Source organism: Thunnus maccoyii, chromosome 19 (genome assembly GCF_910596095.1).
Source record: "Thunnus maccoyii chromosome 19, fThuMac1.1, whole genome shotgun sequence".
NCBI classification, from domain to species: domain Eukaryota; kingdom Metazoa; phylum Chordata; class Actinopteri; order Scombriformes; family Scombridae; genus Thunnus; species Thunnus maccoyii.
The window spans coordinates 3,901,228-3,922,685 of record NC_056551.1 but is presented as its reverse complement, the minus strand read 5'-3'; the positions used below and the strand labels follow the sequence as shown (position 1 = coordinate 3,922,685).

General features: G+C 38.8%; 1 protein-coding gene across 3 annotated transcripts in view; it reads right to left on the bottom strand.

The window, feature by feature from the left end:
- Positions 1-21,458, bottom strand: part of LOC121885419 (WD repeat-containing protein 7) — a 111,300-nt gene that overhangs the window by 57,074 nt on the left and 32,768 nt on the right. For all 3 annotated transcript variants that reach the window (XM_042394851.1, XM_042394853.1, XM_042394852.1), the window contains exons 19-21: positions 18,228-18,325; positions 7,537-7,655; positions 7,152-7,275 (exon numbers count right to left, since the gene is read on the bottom strand). In XM_042394851.1, coding sequence (XP_042250785.1) covers positions 7,152-7,275; positions 7,537-7,655; positions 18,228-18,325 — 341 coding nt within the window. The remainder of the gene's footprint in view (positions 1-7,151; positions 7,276-7,536; positions 7,656-18,227; positions 18,326-21,458) is intronic.

Genomic DNA, 21,458 nt, shown 5'->3' with positions numbered 1-21,458 from the left:
ACAGAGGGCTGATACACAGCCAGGTTGTTGATTATCCGTCTCATACGTTACGTTGATAAAAACTTAATTGGACTTAATTAAAACATAATTAATGATACGCTTTGATTGGATGAAAAGCCCAACTGATGTTTCTGCATAAACAGAGCTCTCTCTCTCTCGCTCTCTCTCTCTCCACGTTCAGTTTTAGTTTACATGAAACACAACAGTGTTTAGTGCCGAAGCAAAACAACAGAATATGAAAGAAAAATCAATTGTACTATAGATGCATTCCAGATGTCACTGTGTTCACCCAGTCTGTATCTTGTCATGTCAGCTTTATTTGTCCAGTCCAAAATCATAAGTTAGGAAGGACAGACATGCAATAGGCTAAATTACATATATACAGAAGTACCAATAGCAGGATGACAATGCAGAGGATCAGAATTATAACACGCAACAAAGAACTGCAAAGTAACAGCTACATGGTATCAAAATGATAATCTACCATCTATACATGTACAAACAAAACATGGTTTATACATGCCATCATGTGATACTATTTAAGGTGAGCATTCTTTCTGCAACAGCACTTAAATGTATGTAAATTCAGTAATTATCCCTCTATATGCAGTGTATGCCATTCCCATGATGGATTCAGATACTACTTGAGCACAAAGGATTCACAGGAAAACGATGCATGCATGTAATTTTATCTTATTTATGTCAGCCTCACTGTTTCCTCGCTTTAAACAGTGCGAGGGCTGAATTAAGTTACTGCTAAAGCAAACGGAACATCCTGCAGCAGCGGATTCACGTTGAAAGCATTCAACTGGCTAAACAGGGCGGCTTTTATTGTAAAGCAGCCACACAGGAATGAACAAAATGTGTCCAAAAAACAAAACAAGGCATTTTCGGCATTTTTTTTTTTTTTTTCCATCAGTGGATCATTTTAAATTTTTGTGAGGGAGTAATGAAACAAGAAGCAGCAGCCACTGTGAGCTGTGAGACAAAGAGCTGCAGGCTGCACACCTGCAACTCCTCAGCGAGGTAACAAACTTTACTGTGACATACTGGTACACTGTGTGCAGCAGATTGCAGTTAAGTTTGTTTTGCTGCACTGTAAACAGATACACCAGTTTCTGTTGCTGTTCAACAAAACAGTGTTAAATAACATTAATATACATTTGCTGTTACCATGGTAATAGCAGGTGTCGCCAAATCAACAAGGACGGAAACCTAACAGGACGTGAATGCAGGTCTTAGATCTCAAAATTAGCCATTCTGACAAGAATGTTGATATTAACCTGGATTAGGTTAAACTATGGTTAAGGTATGGTTAGGCAACTAAACACTTGGTTAAGGTTAAGAAAAGACTGTGGTTAGGGTTAAAAAAACAAACAAACAAAGGAAACATTAATTGCAGGTCTGTGACAGAACGCTAGCTCTGGTTTCCTGCATGAGAGTTGCATGAGCTACACTCCCATCCCTCCACTCCCTTACTTTACACCTGCCTACTTAAAGACACTGGCCAGGCCTATAATCTATAACTCAACTGTCCCGCTCGAGGGGGAATGAGTAAGAGATACAGGAGCCGAGGAAGGAAAGGAAGAGATGGAGCTCGGTGGAAAAGGGGTGGATGACAGGGTGGAGTGGAGGAGGGGGAGGGGAAGGAGGCGTTCTGCCCTGCTCCAAGGTCAAGCTTGTCATGTCAGCCATGACACATAGCTCCCAGCATGCCTTGTTAACCTCCAGGACCTCCTCCTCCTTCCTCCTCCTCCTCCTCCTCTTTCTGTTGCTCTCTCTCCTCCTCTGCTTAAAACACACACTTCCTTCCCACTTCTTCTTCATTTTAGGAATTTGTTTCTTTTCAGTGCTTTTTTGCTCAGTAAATTTAAGAATTGATAAGAATTGATTAAAGATTGATATGATGATGGACGGGCCATTTTTATTTCATGTTTTTTTATATAAGATGATGTGGGCCAGTTTTCTTTTTAGCATTTGTATTATTTATTCTTGTATTATTTTCCAGTTATTCTTGTTTGGATTTTCACCATTTAGACACACGCATTTTAGATATTTATCCCGTATTTTCTTATTTTTCTATTTATTTACAGCAAGCAGGAAAACCTCCTACCTTTTTAATGTCTGCTATTTCTATTACGTTTTTATTTATAATCAATTTTCCACCTCAACTTCACCTCCATCCACCCAGCAAAGAGGGAAAGAAGGAAATAAAAAGAGGAAAGGAAGGGGGGAAGGGGTAGGAAAGATGAAGAGGAGAGAGGAAAAAAAGAACAAAAAACAAAGAAGGAGAAGGAGAAAGAGCAAGAAAGGTGAAGAGGAGGCAGTGAAGAAAAAGGACAAGAAGAGGAAGAGGAGCAGAGGTGATGAAGGGACAGATGTTAAAAGAAAAAAGGTGAGGAAGAGGAGGTGAAGCTTGAGCAGCAGCAGGTTGATGAGGGGAAAAAAACAGACAGGACTGGACGATCGAGGTCAACTAAAAGCAGAGGAGAGAGAAAGGAAATGGTGACTGCTGTTGAGTGATCAAAGAAACAGCTGCCTCACACACACACACACACACACACACACAGTTTGACCCTTAAAACTGTGTGTGTTCATGTGTGTTTGAGTGAGAACAATGATAGAGGCTTTGTTTAATCAAGTGTGTGGGAATATGAGTGTGTTGAGGTTGACTCTTTCTCCCCGCCCAGGCTTGCACACTCTCTCCTGGGCTTCCACCGCTCCCTCTCCCTCCTGCAGCTCCGGAAGTCTTCCACCCCAAAGATTAAAGCTTCACGCTCATGTTTAATTGTTTGTTCGTACTTCTGTGCAGCTTGTCTGGCTAGCGGGGGCCGCCAGAGATGATCGCTGCACCTGGCTGTTTGCAAAGAAATTGTGCTGTGTTGACTGATTGGTGAGCTTTAGAGAAGATGGTAGGCGTATTTTTTAAACTTTGGACAGTCAGGCTAGCTGTTTCCTCCTGCTTCCAGTTTTTTACGCTAAGCTAGGCTAACCACGTCCTGACTCCAGCGGTATCGATCCTCTTATCTCATTCTAAAGAAAGTGAATACACGCATTTTCCAAAACGTCGAACTGTTCCTTTAAGGTGAAAAACAGATAATTAGACACACAGCAGTGATGATGGAGTTGGTGTGGACAGTTTCTATATATCCCTCTCTCCCTCTGAGTGCCGGTTAACAACTCCAGCTCACCCTGTTTCCTTTGTGTTAAAACCTTTTAAACACTTCCAGGAGAGCTGAAAGGTCAGCCATGGCCACTGCTGTTTGTGTGTGTGTGTGTGTGTGTGTGTGTCTGTGTGTTGTCTGGTCGGCCCCATGCTGCGACAGTGAGGCTCTGTCACTGCCTCGGTGACATTTCCTCTCCACTAAAAGCTAATGGATAAATACAGGTGTATTCCCCTCCAACGCCAACCACTCTGGTGCTGAAGAGGAGGAGTTGAGAGAGAGAGAGAGACGCTCAAAAGGACTATTAGATGTGGCAACAGTGTCAAATAAGACCAATCACTCCACTTATGTTACACTCATCCCATGTGGAGTGTGTGACACGTGTTGTACAGTGCAGTATATTATGACAATGTTATGTTTATTTTACACTGAAAAACCAAAAAGCTGCGACTGACTTTGATATGGAAGTTTTAACATTGAACTCAAACAGATCTCTTCTACCTTCATTCGTTCTCTGCTCATGTTTTCATCTCTCCCCCATCTTCCTCCAGACAGCTGGAGGACTCACTTAACTCACTTAAACTCTGTGCAGACTGAAAAGAGTGACACACCAACAAATAAATACAGGGAGCAGAGTGAGGTCCACTCTGACAGAATTGAATTTCTCCCAAACAGCTCACACACTAAACAAACAAAAAAAACCATTCAAAAAGGTCTCTTTGAAAAGTGCTAAGATTTCTTTAAGATGCTGCTGCAGGGCTCAAACCAGGTCCACACATTTAGACCATGTCCATGCACATTTTATAAACACCTTTTCTCTCAGTTTTAGCCTTCCATTCACACCTTCTTAAAATAGCTGTTTAACATTTACTTTGCAGTTATTTCTCTAAAGTGTGAATCTGTGGTATTTATTCAGCCTTCACCAGGCCCCCAATTTAGAAACCACTGCACTAATGCGAAGTTTTACTCTTTGAGACTAAGGTGTATTTTCATTGCTTTAGTGTAATATAAAACTGTCCATAATGTAAGTTTTTGAGGATTATCTCTGTGGCGTTTGATTTGACAGTCACACATTAAAGAGAGACAGGAAACATGGGGAGAGAGAGGGGTATGGCGTGCAACAGAAGTCCCCAGCTGTAATTGAACCATGGACTTTGCAGTGTTGTGTTAAGCATTTTAACTATTGTGGTGTTTTAGATGCATATTTCAGTCACTTCACATGCGTTTGATAGACCTGATGCACTTCTATTTTAAACAACACAGCTGTCTACACTGGCTGCATAACAGCTCATGTTATACAGGCGTAAACACGACCCAAAACGTATTTTAACGCTTCAAGTCTAATTTTCCTATGTTTTACTATCATAACGACAGTAATTGCATGTTAGGCTCTGAGCACCGCCAAAACGGAGGTGACCTACTCAACGATGTGCCTGAAGGCATCCTGTATAGACACAGACGGAGGACCAAAGTTGCTGCTGCTGCTGCTCACGCTACACCTCCTGTGTAGACATGGTGTTGTGCTACAAGGTCACCCAATATGACTCAACTTTTCTCTGGGGTGCTTGGTGAAGTGGAATCTCCACAGGCTGTGATTAAAATCACACAAATTTCCTGTTGTGCATATGTTGTGAACTTATAAACTACTATATATCTCTCATGATCAACATGGATTAAACGTATGGACACTTCAGCAGTGCTTATATACCACTGGCACCACATTCCCGTGTAAATTCTGAGTTAAAAAACCAACTGGGAATGTTAGTATTGATGAAAAAAAATGTTAATGTGGTGGACAGAGTTTTCATATTTATCTGGATTTACTGTGGGCATGCTCTTATTGTAAGGGAGACCCGATTTGAATATTGAATGATAGAAAAAATATTTGTCACCCTCTTAATAAATTCTTTGGATCCCTGTGCACTGCAGCCACAGTACTTAGTGAAACAGAAGCAACATTTTTGACATCAAATCCAAACCTCTGAGCCTTGTTACTGCCACTAGTGCTGGGAGGGGGTCAGGAGAATTTGGTACCAAAACACAGAATCCTAGACCAGAAAATGTAGACACACCCTGTTTTATAGGAAGGAAGGAAATAGGTTGGATTTTGATTTCAACATATGTGGATAGACGGTGTTTAACAACAGACAGATCCAAGCACAGGTTCAGGTTCAAAGGACTTCTCCAGAGGATACAACACATTCCCTGATGTCCCCATATTATTCCAGGATTTCCAGGACCAGCAGGAGTCATCTTTCTGTCTGTTCCAGTCCTGCTGTGCTGCACACAGATCAAATTCAATGACCCTTTAACCTCGCTCTAACTCTCTCTCTCTCTGTTCCCTCCCCCCGCCATCCTCCCTCGTCCCCTGAGGTCACCGGTCCATCACTCCCCCACCTCCCCCGCCTGCGGTACTGCTGTGGTAACACAACACTGACCGGTCCCCGTTTCTATGGCAACTGTTCCCCTGAGAAACCCCCCAGCATCCTCAGCAACCACAGGGCGACTCCTGAACACACACACACACACTCACAGCATTTTAGAAGGCTGTTTCTAGTAAAAGAAGGTGGAGATTCACCTTTCTTCCCATCAGCAGGTCTAACTATAGACAGAGAGAGAGAGAGAGAGAGAGAGACCAGGGAATATACTGGGAAGCAGACAGAGAGACAGACAGAAAATACAGAAAGAGATAGAGAGATAGAGAGATAGATAGATAGATAGATAGATAGATAGATAGATAGATAGATAGATAGATAGATAGATAGATAGATAGATAGATAGATAGATTTGCTCAAGGAGGTCTTAGGTTGGGCTCAGTTAAAAAAAAAAAAAACAATAAACCAATCAGAGCTTTGTAGGTGGGATTAAAAAAGGGAACATCATCTTATACATAGCTAGCTGTTTGACTACATCCATGAAAAATAGTGACAGAAAAATGGCCACAAAAATGGCAACACCTAAACATTGCCATTTTTGTTTAATCAATATGATCAAACATTATGTAAACTGCTCCTGGCAACCAATACCACCCCTCCTGTGTCAACTGGAAATTATGTTGTGGGATGGTGCATCACTCACTACTGATTAAGGCAAAACACACAAAATAAGCCCTGCTTCCAAACAGAAGCCAGCTAACATGAATACACTGTAAAACTGAATGAATGAAGTCAAACAAACTTAGCTTTCAGCTACTTGCTAATGTTTACATGCTAATATGCTTGATAATAACACCTACAGTTAGCATGTTCAACTATTGGATGTTATGTAGAAAATGTTAAAACACAGGTTTGTATTTTTTTCGTTCGGTCCTAATACAATACTGACATGCTCATGTGCATTTAAAGGTTTATCTTACCTTACTAAAGCTATTTCTTTGTGTCATGGGGACAAATTCCAGTTCTCGCTCTGTGCAAAAATGCATTCTAAGGTTTAGCTGGAGATAATATGAGGCAGACTGAGTTAGACAAATCAAGTGAAGTTAAAGTGTTTTTGGTATAAAAATCTCTTTGTACTTCCATGGACAGTGTTTCCATTCTGAGCCACAAGAAATAGTAACAAGCTGGAATTGTGTACTTAAAAGATAAACTGTGGAAGAGACCCACTTGATTGTCTTACTCAGACTGTCGAAGCCTCATATTAGCTTCACCTGATGCACAAAATGAGGACTGTGGATTTAAAGTAGTTGAGTTTAGTCTTTGAGGCCAGTATGGACAGGAGGAATGATTACAGTGGCCATTGAGGCTTTCAATTTAAGCATTTCACTGTGAGTAATGTAGTAAAAGATAGACTTGAACCCATTCTTTAACAACTGGTTAGCTAGCATTTTAACATTGATATATAATATGTTCACAGTTAGCACGTTTAAGAGTATGTGAACAGCAACTGAGCAGTAAACACACACTGTCACTATGCGACACACACGAAAAAGGAACCAGCACCTTTCCTTCATTTCACTCTTTCAGATATACAGCAGTGCGAGGTACTTACGGGAGCTGACAGTGTCCACATACTGAGGCAGGTAGGGAGCCCACATGTCGATGGTGTCCTTACGCCCTGATTGGCCAATCCTTCTCAACTCAGCCAATAGGAGAGCTTGTGCTGCTTCTCGAACCTAAAACCGCACACAGGGTAGGTTATAATGGAGCAGAGATTCTGATTATATTTTATAGTCATCTATGGAGGGTCTACAGCTTAGCAGCCATGTTGCTCATGCTGTATTTTTGTTTTCAAATGTCCATATTTTTTTCTTAAGGAAAAATTACAAGGTTCATTCTGGATGGTTAATTGTTGAGAAGACAAGTTCAATACATAGACAGTGTTTTGCAGTGGAAGTCTTGTATATTCAGTGTGTGTGTGTGCGTGTATGTGTTACCTCCAGACAGCGGTCCTGCCATCTCCTTGCCAACATCTCCAGCAGAGGAGGTCTAAACTTGTCCAGTCCCAGGAGGTCAGGGAGCATCACACAGTGCATGGCTGCCAGCTGGCTCCAACCTTCGCACACACACACAGAGAGACACACACACACAAATACATACATACACACAGTCAGAAAAGACTGCAGGAAGGACCAATAGGTAATTCTACATATAAAGCCTCTCACACGCTCAAACACAAACTTCACTGCTGTCACGTAAAAACACCTTTTTCTTCTATGTTATACCCGACAATATGTAAGTGTTGGACAGAACAAACAACATGCTGTAGATTAAGCTTTTCTTATCCGTCTTACTGATTCTGCTATTTAAAGTACAAGCGGAGGTTGTGTTCAGTTGGTGGCACTAGAGGAAATGTCAAGGGAGGGTCACCAATAATTAGGATTTGAGAATATCCGCAGGCAACTTCATTGGAATTCTGGTCAATAGTTATTAAGACAACTTAAGATAGTGAAGCTATCTTAAACTAATAGACTTAACGTTAAATAAATCATCTGATATTGCATTCATGCTGTGCTGAGAAAAGCTGACTGATCAAACGCTTTGTGTCACCTTACATGATCTGTGAAGAGTTTCACTTGAACACACCAAGATGTGAGACTGACATCCATCTTCTTAAGTGACTATTGGAAAGACTAAGCAAATTTCTGAAATTTCTTTAAGAATGTTTAAGTCAAAATTTTTCAAGTTGACCTTTCAGGCTGAAAAAAAAAACTATGTTTTCCATATGACAGCAGCGAGTTTCTCACATCCTTACACACATACTAACTTTGAACTTATACAGTCCTTAGAAAATATAAAAACCACACCAACGACAGTTAAACACAAGATGGGAGTATTATTGACATTCTGGCTATTATTTGCAGTCTTGGTTAGAACAAAGTTATTGTTTCTGCTAACCAGAGCCTGAGTATGTTTGATGGAGTTTCACAGGTAAACAACAGATATACAGCACTGCCTGGTGGATCAACAAAAGCCTCATAACGATACCTTGGCATGATGAAGTTAAGTGTGTTTTATTTCATTCAGCAACACTGCATTACAGTGGAGAATTTTAAAGCTTGAAAGCAAAAGAAAACATTACAAAACCTTGTAGGTTTTCAGAACAAAAGACATAGGTATTACAAGTACATAAGCTTTCTCAGCTGTGTTATCCTGAGTGACTGATGAAGAAAACTAACAATCAAAATGTCTCGGTATCGCTTCAATAGGGCTCATGTCCCAGCTGTGTCATTTTGAGGTGAAATAATGGCATATATTTATATTTTACACCAATCACCAGAGAAATATACACCAGCTATTACATGTCTGTGACAAAACATGGGCTGAAACGTTTATTTGCTTATACCCAACATAAAGCAAGCACCTTATTCACATATATTGGTTCAATATATGGTTTGTAGAGATAATACATGTATGCAAAATGTTCATGTATGATAGACACTAAATGACTGCAGCAAAGAAATTCCATAAAAAATTTCTTTGCCAGGGGCACCATGTAAACTTACCTCTGCCATTGAAATATACAGGGAAAACTCAAACCATTAGGCGTTTTACACACATACTGTATTCAGGAACTTTATATGCAGAGTTTGACAGATTTATTGCGACAAATTTCACAAAACTAGAATATATTCCTAAAATATTTTGTCAAATATTTCACATTTGTCTTAAGTGTCTTAAGCAGAGGACTATAATCACCACCTGTCTCGGTACTGGCTATCAGAAAAGAATAACCAGTCAACCTCCAGTTGCAACATATTCATCACTGTCTTGCAGACACCTCAAATGTTAAAAAATGGAAACCAACTACTTTAACTGTTGTTGCTGCTACAACTATTCCTGCTGCGGCTGCTGCTAATGAGTGTTGCTGTTGCTACTACTGCTACTACTACTACTACTGTTGCTGCTGCTATTATTTATTCAACCTTTATTTAACTTAGTGTGTCTCTTGGTGCATCCTGGTAGCCTACTGGTTAAGACTTCTGCGGTTCGATTCTGCCAACGGACCTCTGTTGTATCTCACCCCTCCATCACTCTTTCTCCTTCGTTTCCTGTCAACTCTCTCAACTGTCGCTATCATAACAGGCACAAAATGCCCTAAAAATGTATACAGTATATTAAAACTAAAAGTCTCATTGAGGTTGGGAACCTCTTTTGTAAGGAAGATCCAGCCAAGACAGCAGAATAAAAAGTTGCAGAAAACAATATAAAGTCAGGCAACAGATATAATTTAACAGATAATACTACTAAAATAAGGCTAAAAGTAAGCTAAGATCAGCCACAATTAACAGTGCAGTCATTTACCATTGAATTTTAAATCGTCTTGAAGTCTGCCAGAAATATCAGGTTGATCTATTTAAATACCTTCTGCAGACTATTCCAGAAAAGATGCTTTATTTTCTATCATTCCTTCTGCTAACAACTATTCCTGCCGCCACTGCTACTACTGCTATTGCTGCTACTACTACTGTTGCTGCTGACAATTATTCCTGCTGCTGCTACCGCTAACAATAACTATTCCTTCTTCCTTCTGCTACTAACTGCTGCTGCTAACAAGTATTATTGTTGCTGCTGCTAATAACTTTTCCTGTGGCCTCTATTACTACTGCTGTTGCTACAACTGATACTTCTACCATTACTGCTACTACTACTACTTTTGCTGCTAACAGCAACTATTCCTGTTGCCAATACTTACTAATTTAAAACTTTGTTGACATATTTGTTAAAGTTGGTGTTTACCCTTGCAGATAATTTGAAGTGATTTTATCTAAAACATTCCTACATGCACAGGGAAGGAATGAGCCTCTGTGTGCATGCTTGCCGTTTTCCATTATGAAACTAAATAAAAATAATCTTGTCCAGATGTTTTAGTCTCTGAAAACTAAAGGTCATCAGCTTTGAAAGGCACTTGATTATAGATCTCCCTATAGAAATAGTATAGTTTAAATAATTTGAGAACACATTCATTGTATGGGTGAATAGGGCAGCAAGCCTCAATGGTAAAAGCCAACATCCTGTTAAAAAAATATTAATAACTGCTGGTTAAAAAGCAAAGAAGAGTATTTGGCCCTGAGACGGACACCCATAAGCTCATTTACAAAAATAAAAATCATCGTCATTTCCTTCCCTTTTGTAACTTCAAAATGCCACTTTTACAGTGCATCCCTCTTCAAAATTTATGAGGACAGCGTCAGACGGATGTGCAGTAGGTGAAAACAGAGGGACAGCAATATGTCAAAGGATTGAAAGTTTAAGTTGTTGCTAAACTAAAGTTAGGTTTCTTTGGATTTGGTCAATGATTTTTTGTTTTTTTTAGGTTGTTTTTTTCCCAGTGACACCGTCAGGTGGAAATGGCAAGCATGCAAACAGTGAGCATAGAGACACTGAAAGATCAGGACATTCAGACAGACAGGTAGACAGAGAGACAGACAGATAAAACAGCAGGACTGAACTATACTGCACAGGAGCCAACAACTGAAAAAAGACAAAAGGCAAGAGCATAGGGACTGTGGTCAATGCACTCTCAAATGTGTCAGTTCCAAATATCACAGTAAAGTCTGCTTGTTTGCAGATGACACGGCTCTATATCTCACCAAATGTTGCTGCACAAGGAAGCACTTCGTGGGTGCCTGAAAATTTCATTAACTTGGATTTAAAGTGAAATCAATCGTTGACCTATTAAATTGTTCAAACCAGCTCTGGTGGAGTATTTATTGTGATTATTGAGGTCAGTGATTATTCAGTTTCTAAAAGCTTGGCTAAAAAAATATAATTTGCAGCTTTTCTTTTGTTAATTTCCACAAAATTGCAAATAACAATGCCAAAATCAAGACATTGGGAATAAGATCTTGAAAACCATAGGTCCAGATTGAAGATTAATATTCTTTGACCTGGGCTTGAACTATTGTGTTTTGTGCTGGATTATGTTATGAATAATATTCAACAATTCCTTCAATTTTTCCATATTTTGCAGAATTATATCAGGGATTAATCATTAAACTGCTTGACTGGTGTAGTCGGAAAAATTTAGATTATAAACACTTCAGTGTTTTGCAGCATTCAAATTTGGAGACCACAACTATCAATTTCATCAACTGAGTGGATTGAAAGTGGACTGAACTCAGCTATGACAGACAAACAGACACACAGATAAACAGATAGACAGACAGCGCTGTAGACCAAAACAAGGACAAAGACACAAACTGGAGCTAGACACCCGAGATGAAAACCTAACACTGGCTGCAGGGAAAAACAAAACTGATGCAAGAGAAGAGAAATGAGGTGATAAGATCCAAGAAGGAGAGAAACAGGAAGAAGAGCGAAAGGAATAACTGATAGGCGGGATGGGGAGGGGAGGTGAATTATGATGACATAAAGAGAAAAGTCAAGGGAAAAAAAAAAGAAATGGGAATGGACAGTAAAAAAATAAAAATACAGATGGGAAGGAGAGAAGGAACAAAAGGAATGACACAAAGAAGGAAGGAAGGTAGGAAGCAGAGGATCTCCAAAGACAAAGATAAGTATCTGAAGAAAGAGTATGGCTGCGAGACTCTCCCTAAGCTGTACCCATCAGTTCAGTCAGTACCTTCATTGACTGAGTGGATGTTATGAGAAGCAGGGCCGAGGCTGGGGGAGCCAAGGGCCCCTTGAGGAAGGCCCCCAGGGGCCCCTGGGACCCCAGCAGTGGTAGCAGTAGTAGCAGTGCTGGTGTTGGCTGTGGCAGCTACAGCAGCTTGTAAAGGAAGAAAAGGAGAGAAATAGTCAAGAAGGAAGGAAGAGGTTAGGAAGATATAAATGCTGCATATACAATACCAAACGAAGAGGAGACAAGCAGTCAAGCAGCTGGGAAGAAGAAAATGTTTTTACAATAAAAAAGAACAGAAAATGAAATCACATTTACAAAGAAAAAGAAGAAATAAGCCATCACATGAAAGGAAAAGTTAAAAAAAGAATACATATTACATTTGCTTTACACAAATGGCAGCCATGTTGTGTTTATATAAACCCTGAAAAGCTCTACTTGCAAATCAGCAGGTAAAACATTTTTTTTAATGTTCAGTGCCAATGTTTTTAAAATTCTTTCTTTCTAAATATCTGCACATGGCAACTATATCTGGTATGGTTAAGGTTAGGGGAACATTGTGGTTATGACTTAAAAAAGCAAAAACTAATAGGTCTGTGACGGAACGTTATCTCAAATCAGACACAGTACACAAACATCCACCACCCCAATCTCCACACCCTTATTTTACACCTCCCTATGTAAACAACACACAACAGCACTAGCACTGAATGTTGGCACTGGCCATCTTTTTATGAGATGCAGAATCATCCAATATGAACATACACTGGGCTGCAGGAGTTGGTGGAAAGTTTAACTGACGAAAGTCCAAATCAAAGGATTACAGTAAATGGAAGTCTGCTAATCCATGTCCTCCATGATGATTAGCTATGTCAAATTTCTCTCCAAACCTACACAACCACAATGCCAATTAATATAAGCAGTTAATATTACTGGCTATAGCCGCCTATAATGAACTTTCTTGGCTGGCACGAGGCTTGCAATTTTACTTTAAGACTCTTCACAAAACATATCAAGAATATTGTTACAGGTATCATGTTAATAATTCTGAAAGTTAAAACTACACCTGAAAACAAAGCCCTGTTACTTTGTGAACATACAGTATATAAAACAGTTAACAGACGCTAAAATCTGTGAGAAGTAGCTGCTAACATTAACAGTTTCCCATAATAAAAGGAATCATGGCACAATACTAACATGCAGACCATCATTAAAAATACATACTGTATTCCCTTGTAGTTTAAGCAAATAATACAGAACACATGTTAGTGATGCAACTGGTTAAAGTCATATTTAGCCTTTGATTTGGACTTTCTCCTGATCCAAACACATCTACAAACTGGGTCAATCTTGATCTAGGTTAGTGGACAGTGTTCTCTAAAGTAAATCAAATATGTTAATAGATGATATACTCGCAAACAAATCATCCACAAAACAAAAACTAAATAACTTCAAAATTACAAAAGAAAAATGCAAAAAAGGCAACAAACACAAAAATAAACCCAAGGCAGAGAGGAAGATTTCCTATAAGGAGAGATGTGGCAATATATAAAGAGAGAAGTTCATAAAAAGCACATATATGTAATAAAAAAAACAGTGAAACAAAGACATTACTTTCCAGCAAGCACTTGGTAAGGAGATGAAAAATCAGCAGTTAGTTTGAAGATGAAGACCAACTATACCCAAAACAAACCAAAGTTAACCTAGACGAGGACTCAAAGGTTTCAGACTATGCCACTAGCATTTTAGTATCCCCTATTCATTGGGAACAATTTTTAAAAAAGAACATACAACAAACTAATTTAAAAAAAAAGAATAAATGACATGTATGTAAAATAATATACATGCAGGGAAAATATTATGCACCAGTTCAAATTGTAATAAGAATAGATTTGATGTTTCTTAATTCTAGGGCCAGAAACCTGCAATCTTTATATTGTGAAGATCCCTTCATGGGAATGAGATCATTTTAAAATTCCCATTAAAGGTATTTGACAATTAACGAATGAAAACCGCAGCATTTCCCACAAAAGTAAAATCAGATTGAGATTTTTTGCATTTAAATACAGCCACAGACAGTACATACACTCACTGTTCACAAAAAATCTGGTAAGCAGCAAAATGCAACAGGTACAAATTTTAAAACAGTCAATTATATACTTTGATTACCACAGAGAAAACATGTAGCACAGAGACAACAGATAAAACAGTTACAACATTACATCAGTTGGTGGTAAAGAAAGGAAGAAAAAAAGAGAGAAAGAAATGTGCACATTTCTACAAGAGAGATTGAATGAAAATACAGTGAAAAAAATATTGGAGAGAGTGGTGTTTGTGCAACAAGTCTTTTCCAGAGAACAGGCAGCAGGCTAAAGCCATGCGGTGAACGACAGTTTGAACGTGAAAAGAGAGTCAGAAAGAGAAAGAAGATGAGAGAAACAGAAAAGGGGTGAGAAAGAAATGAGAAAGATATAAAGAGAGGATGGCTGAGGGCAGTTAACAGCAGTTTGTCAGCATAAGTGTGTATAATGATCTATGATAACGTTAATTATACTTTAGTCATCTTATATCATCTAATTTAGCTACTGGGCCAATGGCTGAGCCTTGAGGGATGGCATCCACTAGAAAAGGCTTGGATGTTGGAGGTAACATAATAAAATAATCACATATGCAGATGATACTTTTATATTCATATCCAGCTTGGGGATTCAGGGTCCACAAGTAACTAAGCACAACTAAGGAATTTAAATATTATGTACTCATCTTAATGTGGGTACATTAAATAAACAAGTCATTACAAGATCCTCATTAGTTCTTTTTCATTATTGCACTAAATTAAATAGCAAAAGCCTTAAAATCATTAGTGTACTGAAAAGTGCCAAAAAACCAATAAGGTGTATGTAGAGTACACTCATTCTCTCCTATCTACTGCTTTTACTCCTCACCAAACTTTTTGCCTGGAACTAGGTTGAAGCGTGCTGTTGTTGAACCAGTTAAGTCCCACGTGCAGGTTCAAGCTCAAAGCTTTCAACCCTGGAAAAAAACAACAGTAAAAAAAAAAGAAAAAAGAAAAGTAGGACCTTTTTATAAAAAAAAAACAATGTTAAGATTCTAAGTGGGACTTACTAATGTCTTTAAAAGATTGAATGTTAAGTATTGTTTTGTATTGTATTTTTTTAGGTTTGCAGCTTTTTTAAACTTATTTTACTACCTTGATTATTGAAGGAGGGCTAACTGGTTTCATTAAAGGATTAACGTCATTGTTACTTCATATAATTCACTCTCCAGTCTTGCTGCTCTCTGTGGACATGAGGAAAAGTGCTTCATGAAGCAGAATGTTCATACTTACGTTCTGGCTTTAAAAAAATTGGCTTTGGAGAAATTTTGAACAATGATAAAGGGGTTTCAAAGACAATCCTGGGACCTCAGTGCAACTAATGAAGTGAAATTAGAAAACATTCATGTTCATCCACGAAGAGTGTTCCTAACCCCAATTTTACCTGCATTATGGCTAAGCTTTGCATGATGGCGCCCTCTGCAGAATGCTAATAATCCAATATGCAGATGATACTTTCATGCTCATATCTTAACATGAGGAATCTGTGCCCACCTGGGTTATGGTTGCATTAAAATGTAAAGCTGTAACTTCTTGAGGCCTCAAATTCAGATGACGTTCACACTAATGCAGATAAATATTATCCACACTGTCAAATATAAAAAAAAATGTTCAACCAAAAGAGAAGTGAGCCACAAGAATTTGAACAATTTATGCCTTACATCGCCATATACAGTAGCATGGTCAGTATAGCACTATTTTCTTACCCTTGCTATTAAATAAGTGTTGAATTACCATGAAGTGCCAAGTGGGATATATCAAAGCTTTCAGAAAAATCTGAGTTTCCCACTCATAATTACAACTTAGATGTTGACATGAACAATATTTAGAAGCTGAAACACCGACATGATGTGAACATAGCATAAGCACCTTCATCTGATTAAGTCACTGGATGAAAAAAGTATTTTTGGCAAACTTCCTCTCTTTCTCTTGGTCTCAGCAGGTTAATGTTTTGTTCTGCTTCTTCAGACTTCAGTGCTTTTATGTTTTGTCTTTCATTCGAGCTCATTAAACAATAAAACAATACAATTTTATCATTACTTACAGAAAAGATGGACAAATCTATGAAACTAGACTCATCCTTTAATCCCATCCACTTGGGTAAGTGTCTTTGAAAAACAGTTTCTCTTGGAGGAGATTGCTGGCAATGTGTGGAAAGAAGGCTAAACCAGAAGCAAATAAGGATGTTTTTAGAAACTTAACGGCATTAGTGTGAACATGATTATAAAATATTAATGGAGTGTGAGTTTTTAGGTGTTTTAAATGATCTGCAAACACCCGGCTCTTTCTCTTTATCTCTCTGTAAATGCTGAAGTATATTAGAGGGGCCTCCTCATTTATTTCCATGAGAAAAGAGACTGAGCAGGGTTAACAGCACTCTCCTTCACAAAGCCTCTGACACACACACACACACACACACACACCAGGTTGGAGTAGACGGGCTGAGCAGAGGTCATGGCCGAGCGTTCCCTCTGAATGGTGGTGAATAGGCGTGTGGCGTGAATAAGTCCACACGCTTGTCACGCTTGGCCTCCATTAAGGCATGACAATAGCACAAACCCCCCCAAACCCCTGAGGGTGCCACCCATGGCACATGTGTGTGTGTGTGGTGTGTGTATCCACATGGACTTGATTTTTGGTGTGTGTTTGTAGGTATAGAGCTTGTTGTATGTGTGGCAGGTAGTCACATGTGTGTGTTTGTGTGTGGGTGTGGGGGTGTGCGTGTGTGCATGTGTGGTAGGCAGATGGTGACGGCTGGTTAAAATGTCCCCTACAGTGAACCAGAGTGAGTTGCTATCTGCAAAGAAAGACTCCAAAAAACTTCCACTTTTTTCACCTTCACAAAGTGATGTTTTGTTCTTTCTGTCAATTTCTATCCATCTTTCTTTTCTTTCTCTACAGACGTGTCCTTAACCCACTACTTCAAAGGTGAATTCTCTTTTATTTCCTTCAACCTTCAAAACTGATCACAGCATCAATCACAACTTTTAAAATTCTCAATTGTTCCGGATTTCAACCAACTGAGATTGTGACAGATTTTGGATGAGTTGATCGTCTCATCTATAAAAAATACTGTATTTACCAGCTGTTGTCATATAAAGACTGTTTCTGAGTAAAAAGGAGCATCATTGCAGTTCCCTATGTTGCCCATAATGAGTGTCTCTTTTCAAGAAGATTGTTAATAGTTCCTCATGTTCAGTGTCACATTATCTTTAAAGGTTGGTTTATTGCTGCACAACAGTAGTAGACTCATAAACATTTAGTATGAAGTTATGGAAAATTCAACTTTATAATTGGTCTGAACTTTGAGTCTTTACAAAAAATGAGGCAGTTGGAAATTTTTTAAAATCCACCGTTTTAGTCTGTAATTTAGTTTATACATATATATATATATATATATATATATATATATATATATATATATATATATATATATATAAAATTAAAACTTTATTATCACTTCTCAAACTGCCAGTATTACAAAATGTTGTTACTACTGACTGATCTTCGGTATTTGTCAGTACATTCTTACCAGATTGAGGTTTTTGAACAAAATCTGTGGCCTTGATTTTAGAATTATCCAATGATGATGATTACACACAATGCAGTCAGTATTTCTTGGATAAAAACATTTTTGAAAGAAAGGAGACAAGAAGCAAAGCTGCAGTCAAAGGTTTGAACTCTGCTGCTCTCAGCTGAAGTTCCAACAAAAACAGCAGAACAGCCCTTTAAAGACCGGCTGACAGAGGAAACAGCAGCAGCTTCCTCCTGCGATATTTCTAGCTTTTTTTTTTTTTTTTTTTTTTTAAAACTCTCTGTGGGTTTTATTGCCGGTGGGCTGCATTATCAACCCCCCGCCCCCTCCCTCCCACCTTCCCCACAGGGCCCCACGGGTGTGTGAAGCGAGCGACCCCTCCTTTTGTAGTTACCTTGTTTGATCTGGGCTTGTAGCGCCGGGTTGGAGGGCTGAGGGGGGGCGGCCGGCGTCCTGCGAGGAGTCTCCGGGGTTCCTCCTGGTCTGGGAGGCCTGGAGGAGGATCACAAAGAGCAGGCATGAAATATTAAAGGAGCAGGGAGGAGAGAGGAGGGCCAGGACACACACACTCTTTGTATTTTTGTTTCTGTGACTGTGTATGTGTGTGTGTGTGTGTGTGTGTGTGTATGTGTCTTCTTGGGCTCCAGCCTATTGAATTTTGAGTGGAGGACGCGATCCTGGGTCTGAACAGACCGGAGGCGACTAACTCTCAGAGACACACAAACACTTCCAATACAACGATCAATACACTGATCAATAATAGTTGCCAGGCAACAAATCACTGCCAGGGAGCCCTACAAGCAGAAGTTAAAAATGCCAAAATTCTACTGCAAGGACATTTCGAAAAGCAACAGGAGGTGGGCCAAAGTGTTAATATGGAAATGAATTAATGTCTTAGAGATTATTAGTAGGACTGTTATTACAAGGAGTGTAGAAATTCATGTAAATCTATTTCATCAGGTGCAAAAACTGTAGAAAAAAATTGTTAAAAAAATTGTGTTCTAAAATCAGTAGATGTCAAGGCCTCCCACAAGGAGTTGCAAAATAAATCCTGTGAGATCATATGTTAACCCATCTTTTTTATTTTTTTGATGAAGTTACCATCAGTGAAACTCAACACTTCCTCTGCAGATGTTTCTAATTAAAAGCCTACCAGATTCTCAATGTTTTTTACCTGGTATTTGGCAGTGATGGCCACAACCCCAGCTATTATTAAATACTTTTTTCTTATTCATTACTAGATACATTCACCTCTTCAGGCCTTTAAAAATCTAATCCAAACAACTGATCACCACCAAACTACAGTGTCAAATGCTGCTGTCATTATATAGAAATACATTTCAATTTTCAACAACTTCTTTCATGCTAATATAAGAAACAAATGAGAGTTAATAAAGGAATCATTTGATATTGTTGTACTTCATTCAGTGTATATATTATATATACACAGTATATTATTATTAAATTTTAAAAACATCTTGTATTCTACTGAGAAGATAAGTGAGACCCATTCAGAGCAACAGAGCACAAGACCATATGCACCTGCATGTCCCCCACCACCACACCAACTCTCTGCCTTTCTCTACAACGCACACAAAAGAAACACCTCTGACAGCCCCTCACACACACACACACACACACAGAGTCGTCTTTGTGTCAGTGTGGCACACAAAAACACAAAGAAACACAGACATATCCACATATAGTGTAACTGACAAACACAAAAATTATGTCAAACAAATTCCAGTAAAACCAATTTACCAACAATTAATCTGATTATAGGATAAGTTTACATTTTTGTTTGAACTGAACTTAATTTACATTAAAAGAAAGACCTAATTTCACTCCTCACACTCCATGTGTTTATGTGAATCATATTTGATAACAGACTTTATCAGGCTAAATTATTTCAGTATGCAGCTCATGATGTTATCAGAGAGCTGCTTTTTGTACCTGCATGCTTAATGTGTGTACAAGCTGGAGAATGGGGCTTAGGGCTCATATCTAAATAAAATCTAAATCCATCCATTTTCGTAAAAATCAATTCAAACCACAGGAAAAAAAATTGCCCCTGTAAATTCTGTACTAAGCGTTTAAATGTGTCTCAGGTGTGATTGGATGTTCAGCGTTATAATGGTTAAAAGCTGCAAGAACTTTTTTTTTTTTCTTTATCTACAAGTCAAACTTATTGCATTAACATGGAATAGTGGGGCACAGACAGGTGGTGTATGTACAATATTTATTGGAAAGCAAAAATCAACCCATATGGATGTGTGTAGATTATGGGTCTTTAAATGTGTCCTATCTTCAATCTGAACCTGTCACCATCTGCTCTGCAACCAAACATTGCAGCTAGTGTAAATGCTAACAACTGTATAATGCTATGGAGGAGGAAAAAATACTTATGCCTGCACATTTTTTAAGCGCTCTTTACGTGTGAAAACACAGTGCATCCACACTTAAGTTCTCAAGTTGTTTTTGCAGAGACTCCTGTCCACATTAAAACACCTGACCATTAGGAGAACAGCTAAATCATTCCGAAACATAAAGAAAAAGATTTTTTTTAATTTAGCCAGTTCATCGTAGACATACTCTTTAATATACAGGGGCAGAAGGAGCTTAATATGACTTATAACAACAATAAACAGCTATTTTTAGAGACTGAGCTTAGAAAAAAACAAGAGCCAGGCAAACATAGAGGGTTACCAAGCACGGGGACTTCTAAGACTCGTACTATGGATGAGCTGCATCCCTCAACCGGAGCTGTTGGAGGGACTGCTGTTGTGGTTGTTGTGATGAAATACTAAAACACTAAGAGTTCAGGAGCACTTCTTTTCAAACTCCAGCACACAGGGAGGAAGCTTTTCTACTGTCATAAATGTAAGATGGAGAACATGAAAAAGCCAAAAAGCCAAACACCTTCAAATATTCACAACCGCTGGTTTGGAGTGTACAGGTGGAGACAGACGGAGAGATCCTTGTTTGAGTTTTATAAAGAATCCTTCAGCTTCCATATGTAGCTGCGCAATGACCTGCTCTGATCTAGACACACCACAGTTGAGGAGTTCTTTGTTCCTTAGAAAGTAATAAACAGCTCTGAAAACTTTTTCAGACTGCATGATATCCTTTGTCCTCCTGCGGTGGTGCTCTTTGTTTCTGATGTTCTAGCTGTCATTTCCTGTTTATCAGCCCGGTTTACCTCCAGTCTATCAAATTTTGATCAAATTGCAACGCTTCGTTTTTTCATAATTCTGACTAATCAAATTAATGACACAGAAGCACGAAACAATATTACATCAGCGACAGGTGGTTTCATTGGTTTGCTTTAAATGCAGGAAACATGGTTGCCAGCATCATTGCTAGTGGTCTAAACCTGGTCGTCCGGGGCAACTTATTATCCTGAGAAGTTGAGCTAATACAACATTCAAGCAGCAAAGGTCAGCAACCAGACCATTAAGACTGGAGAGTGACTTGTGCTTTTCTCATGAAGACTTAAGCTCGTCTTGCTTTCAAGGACTTGAGACTTGACATGGACTTGGCTTCGACGACTTTAGACTGGACTTGGGACTTGAAAATTGACTTGGACTTGTTGCAGCTGATTTGAGAATTTAATTTGACTCGTTCA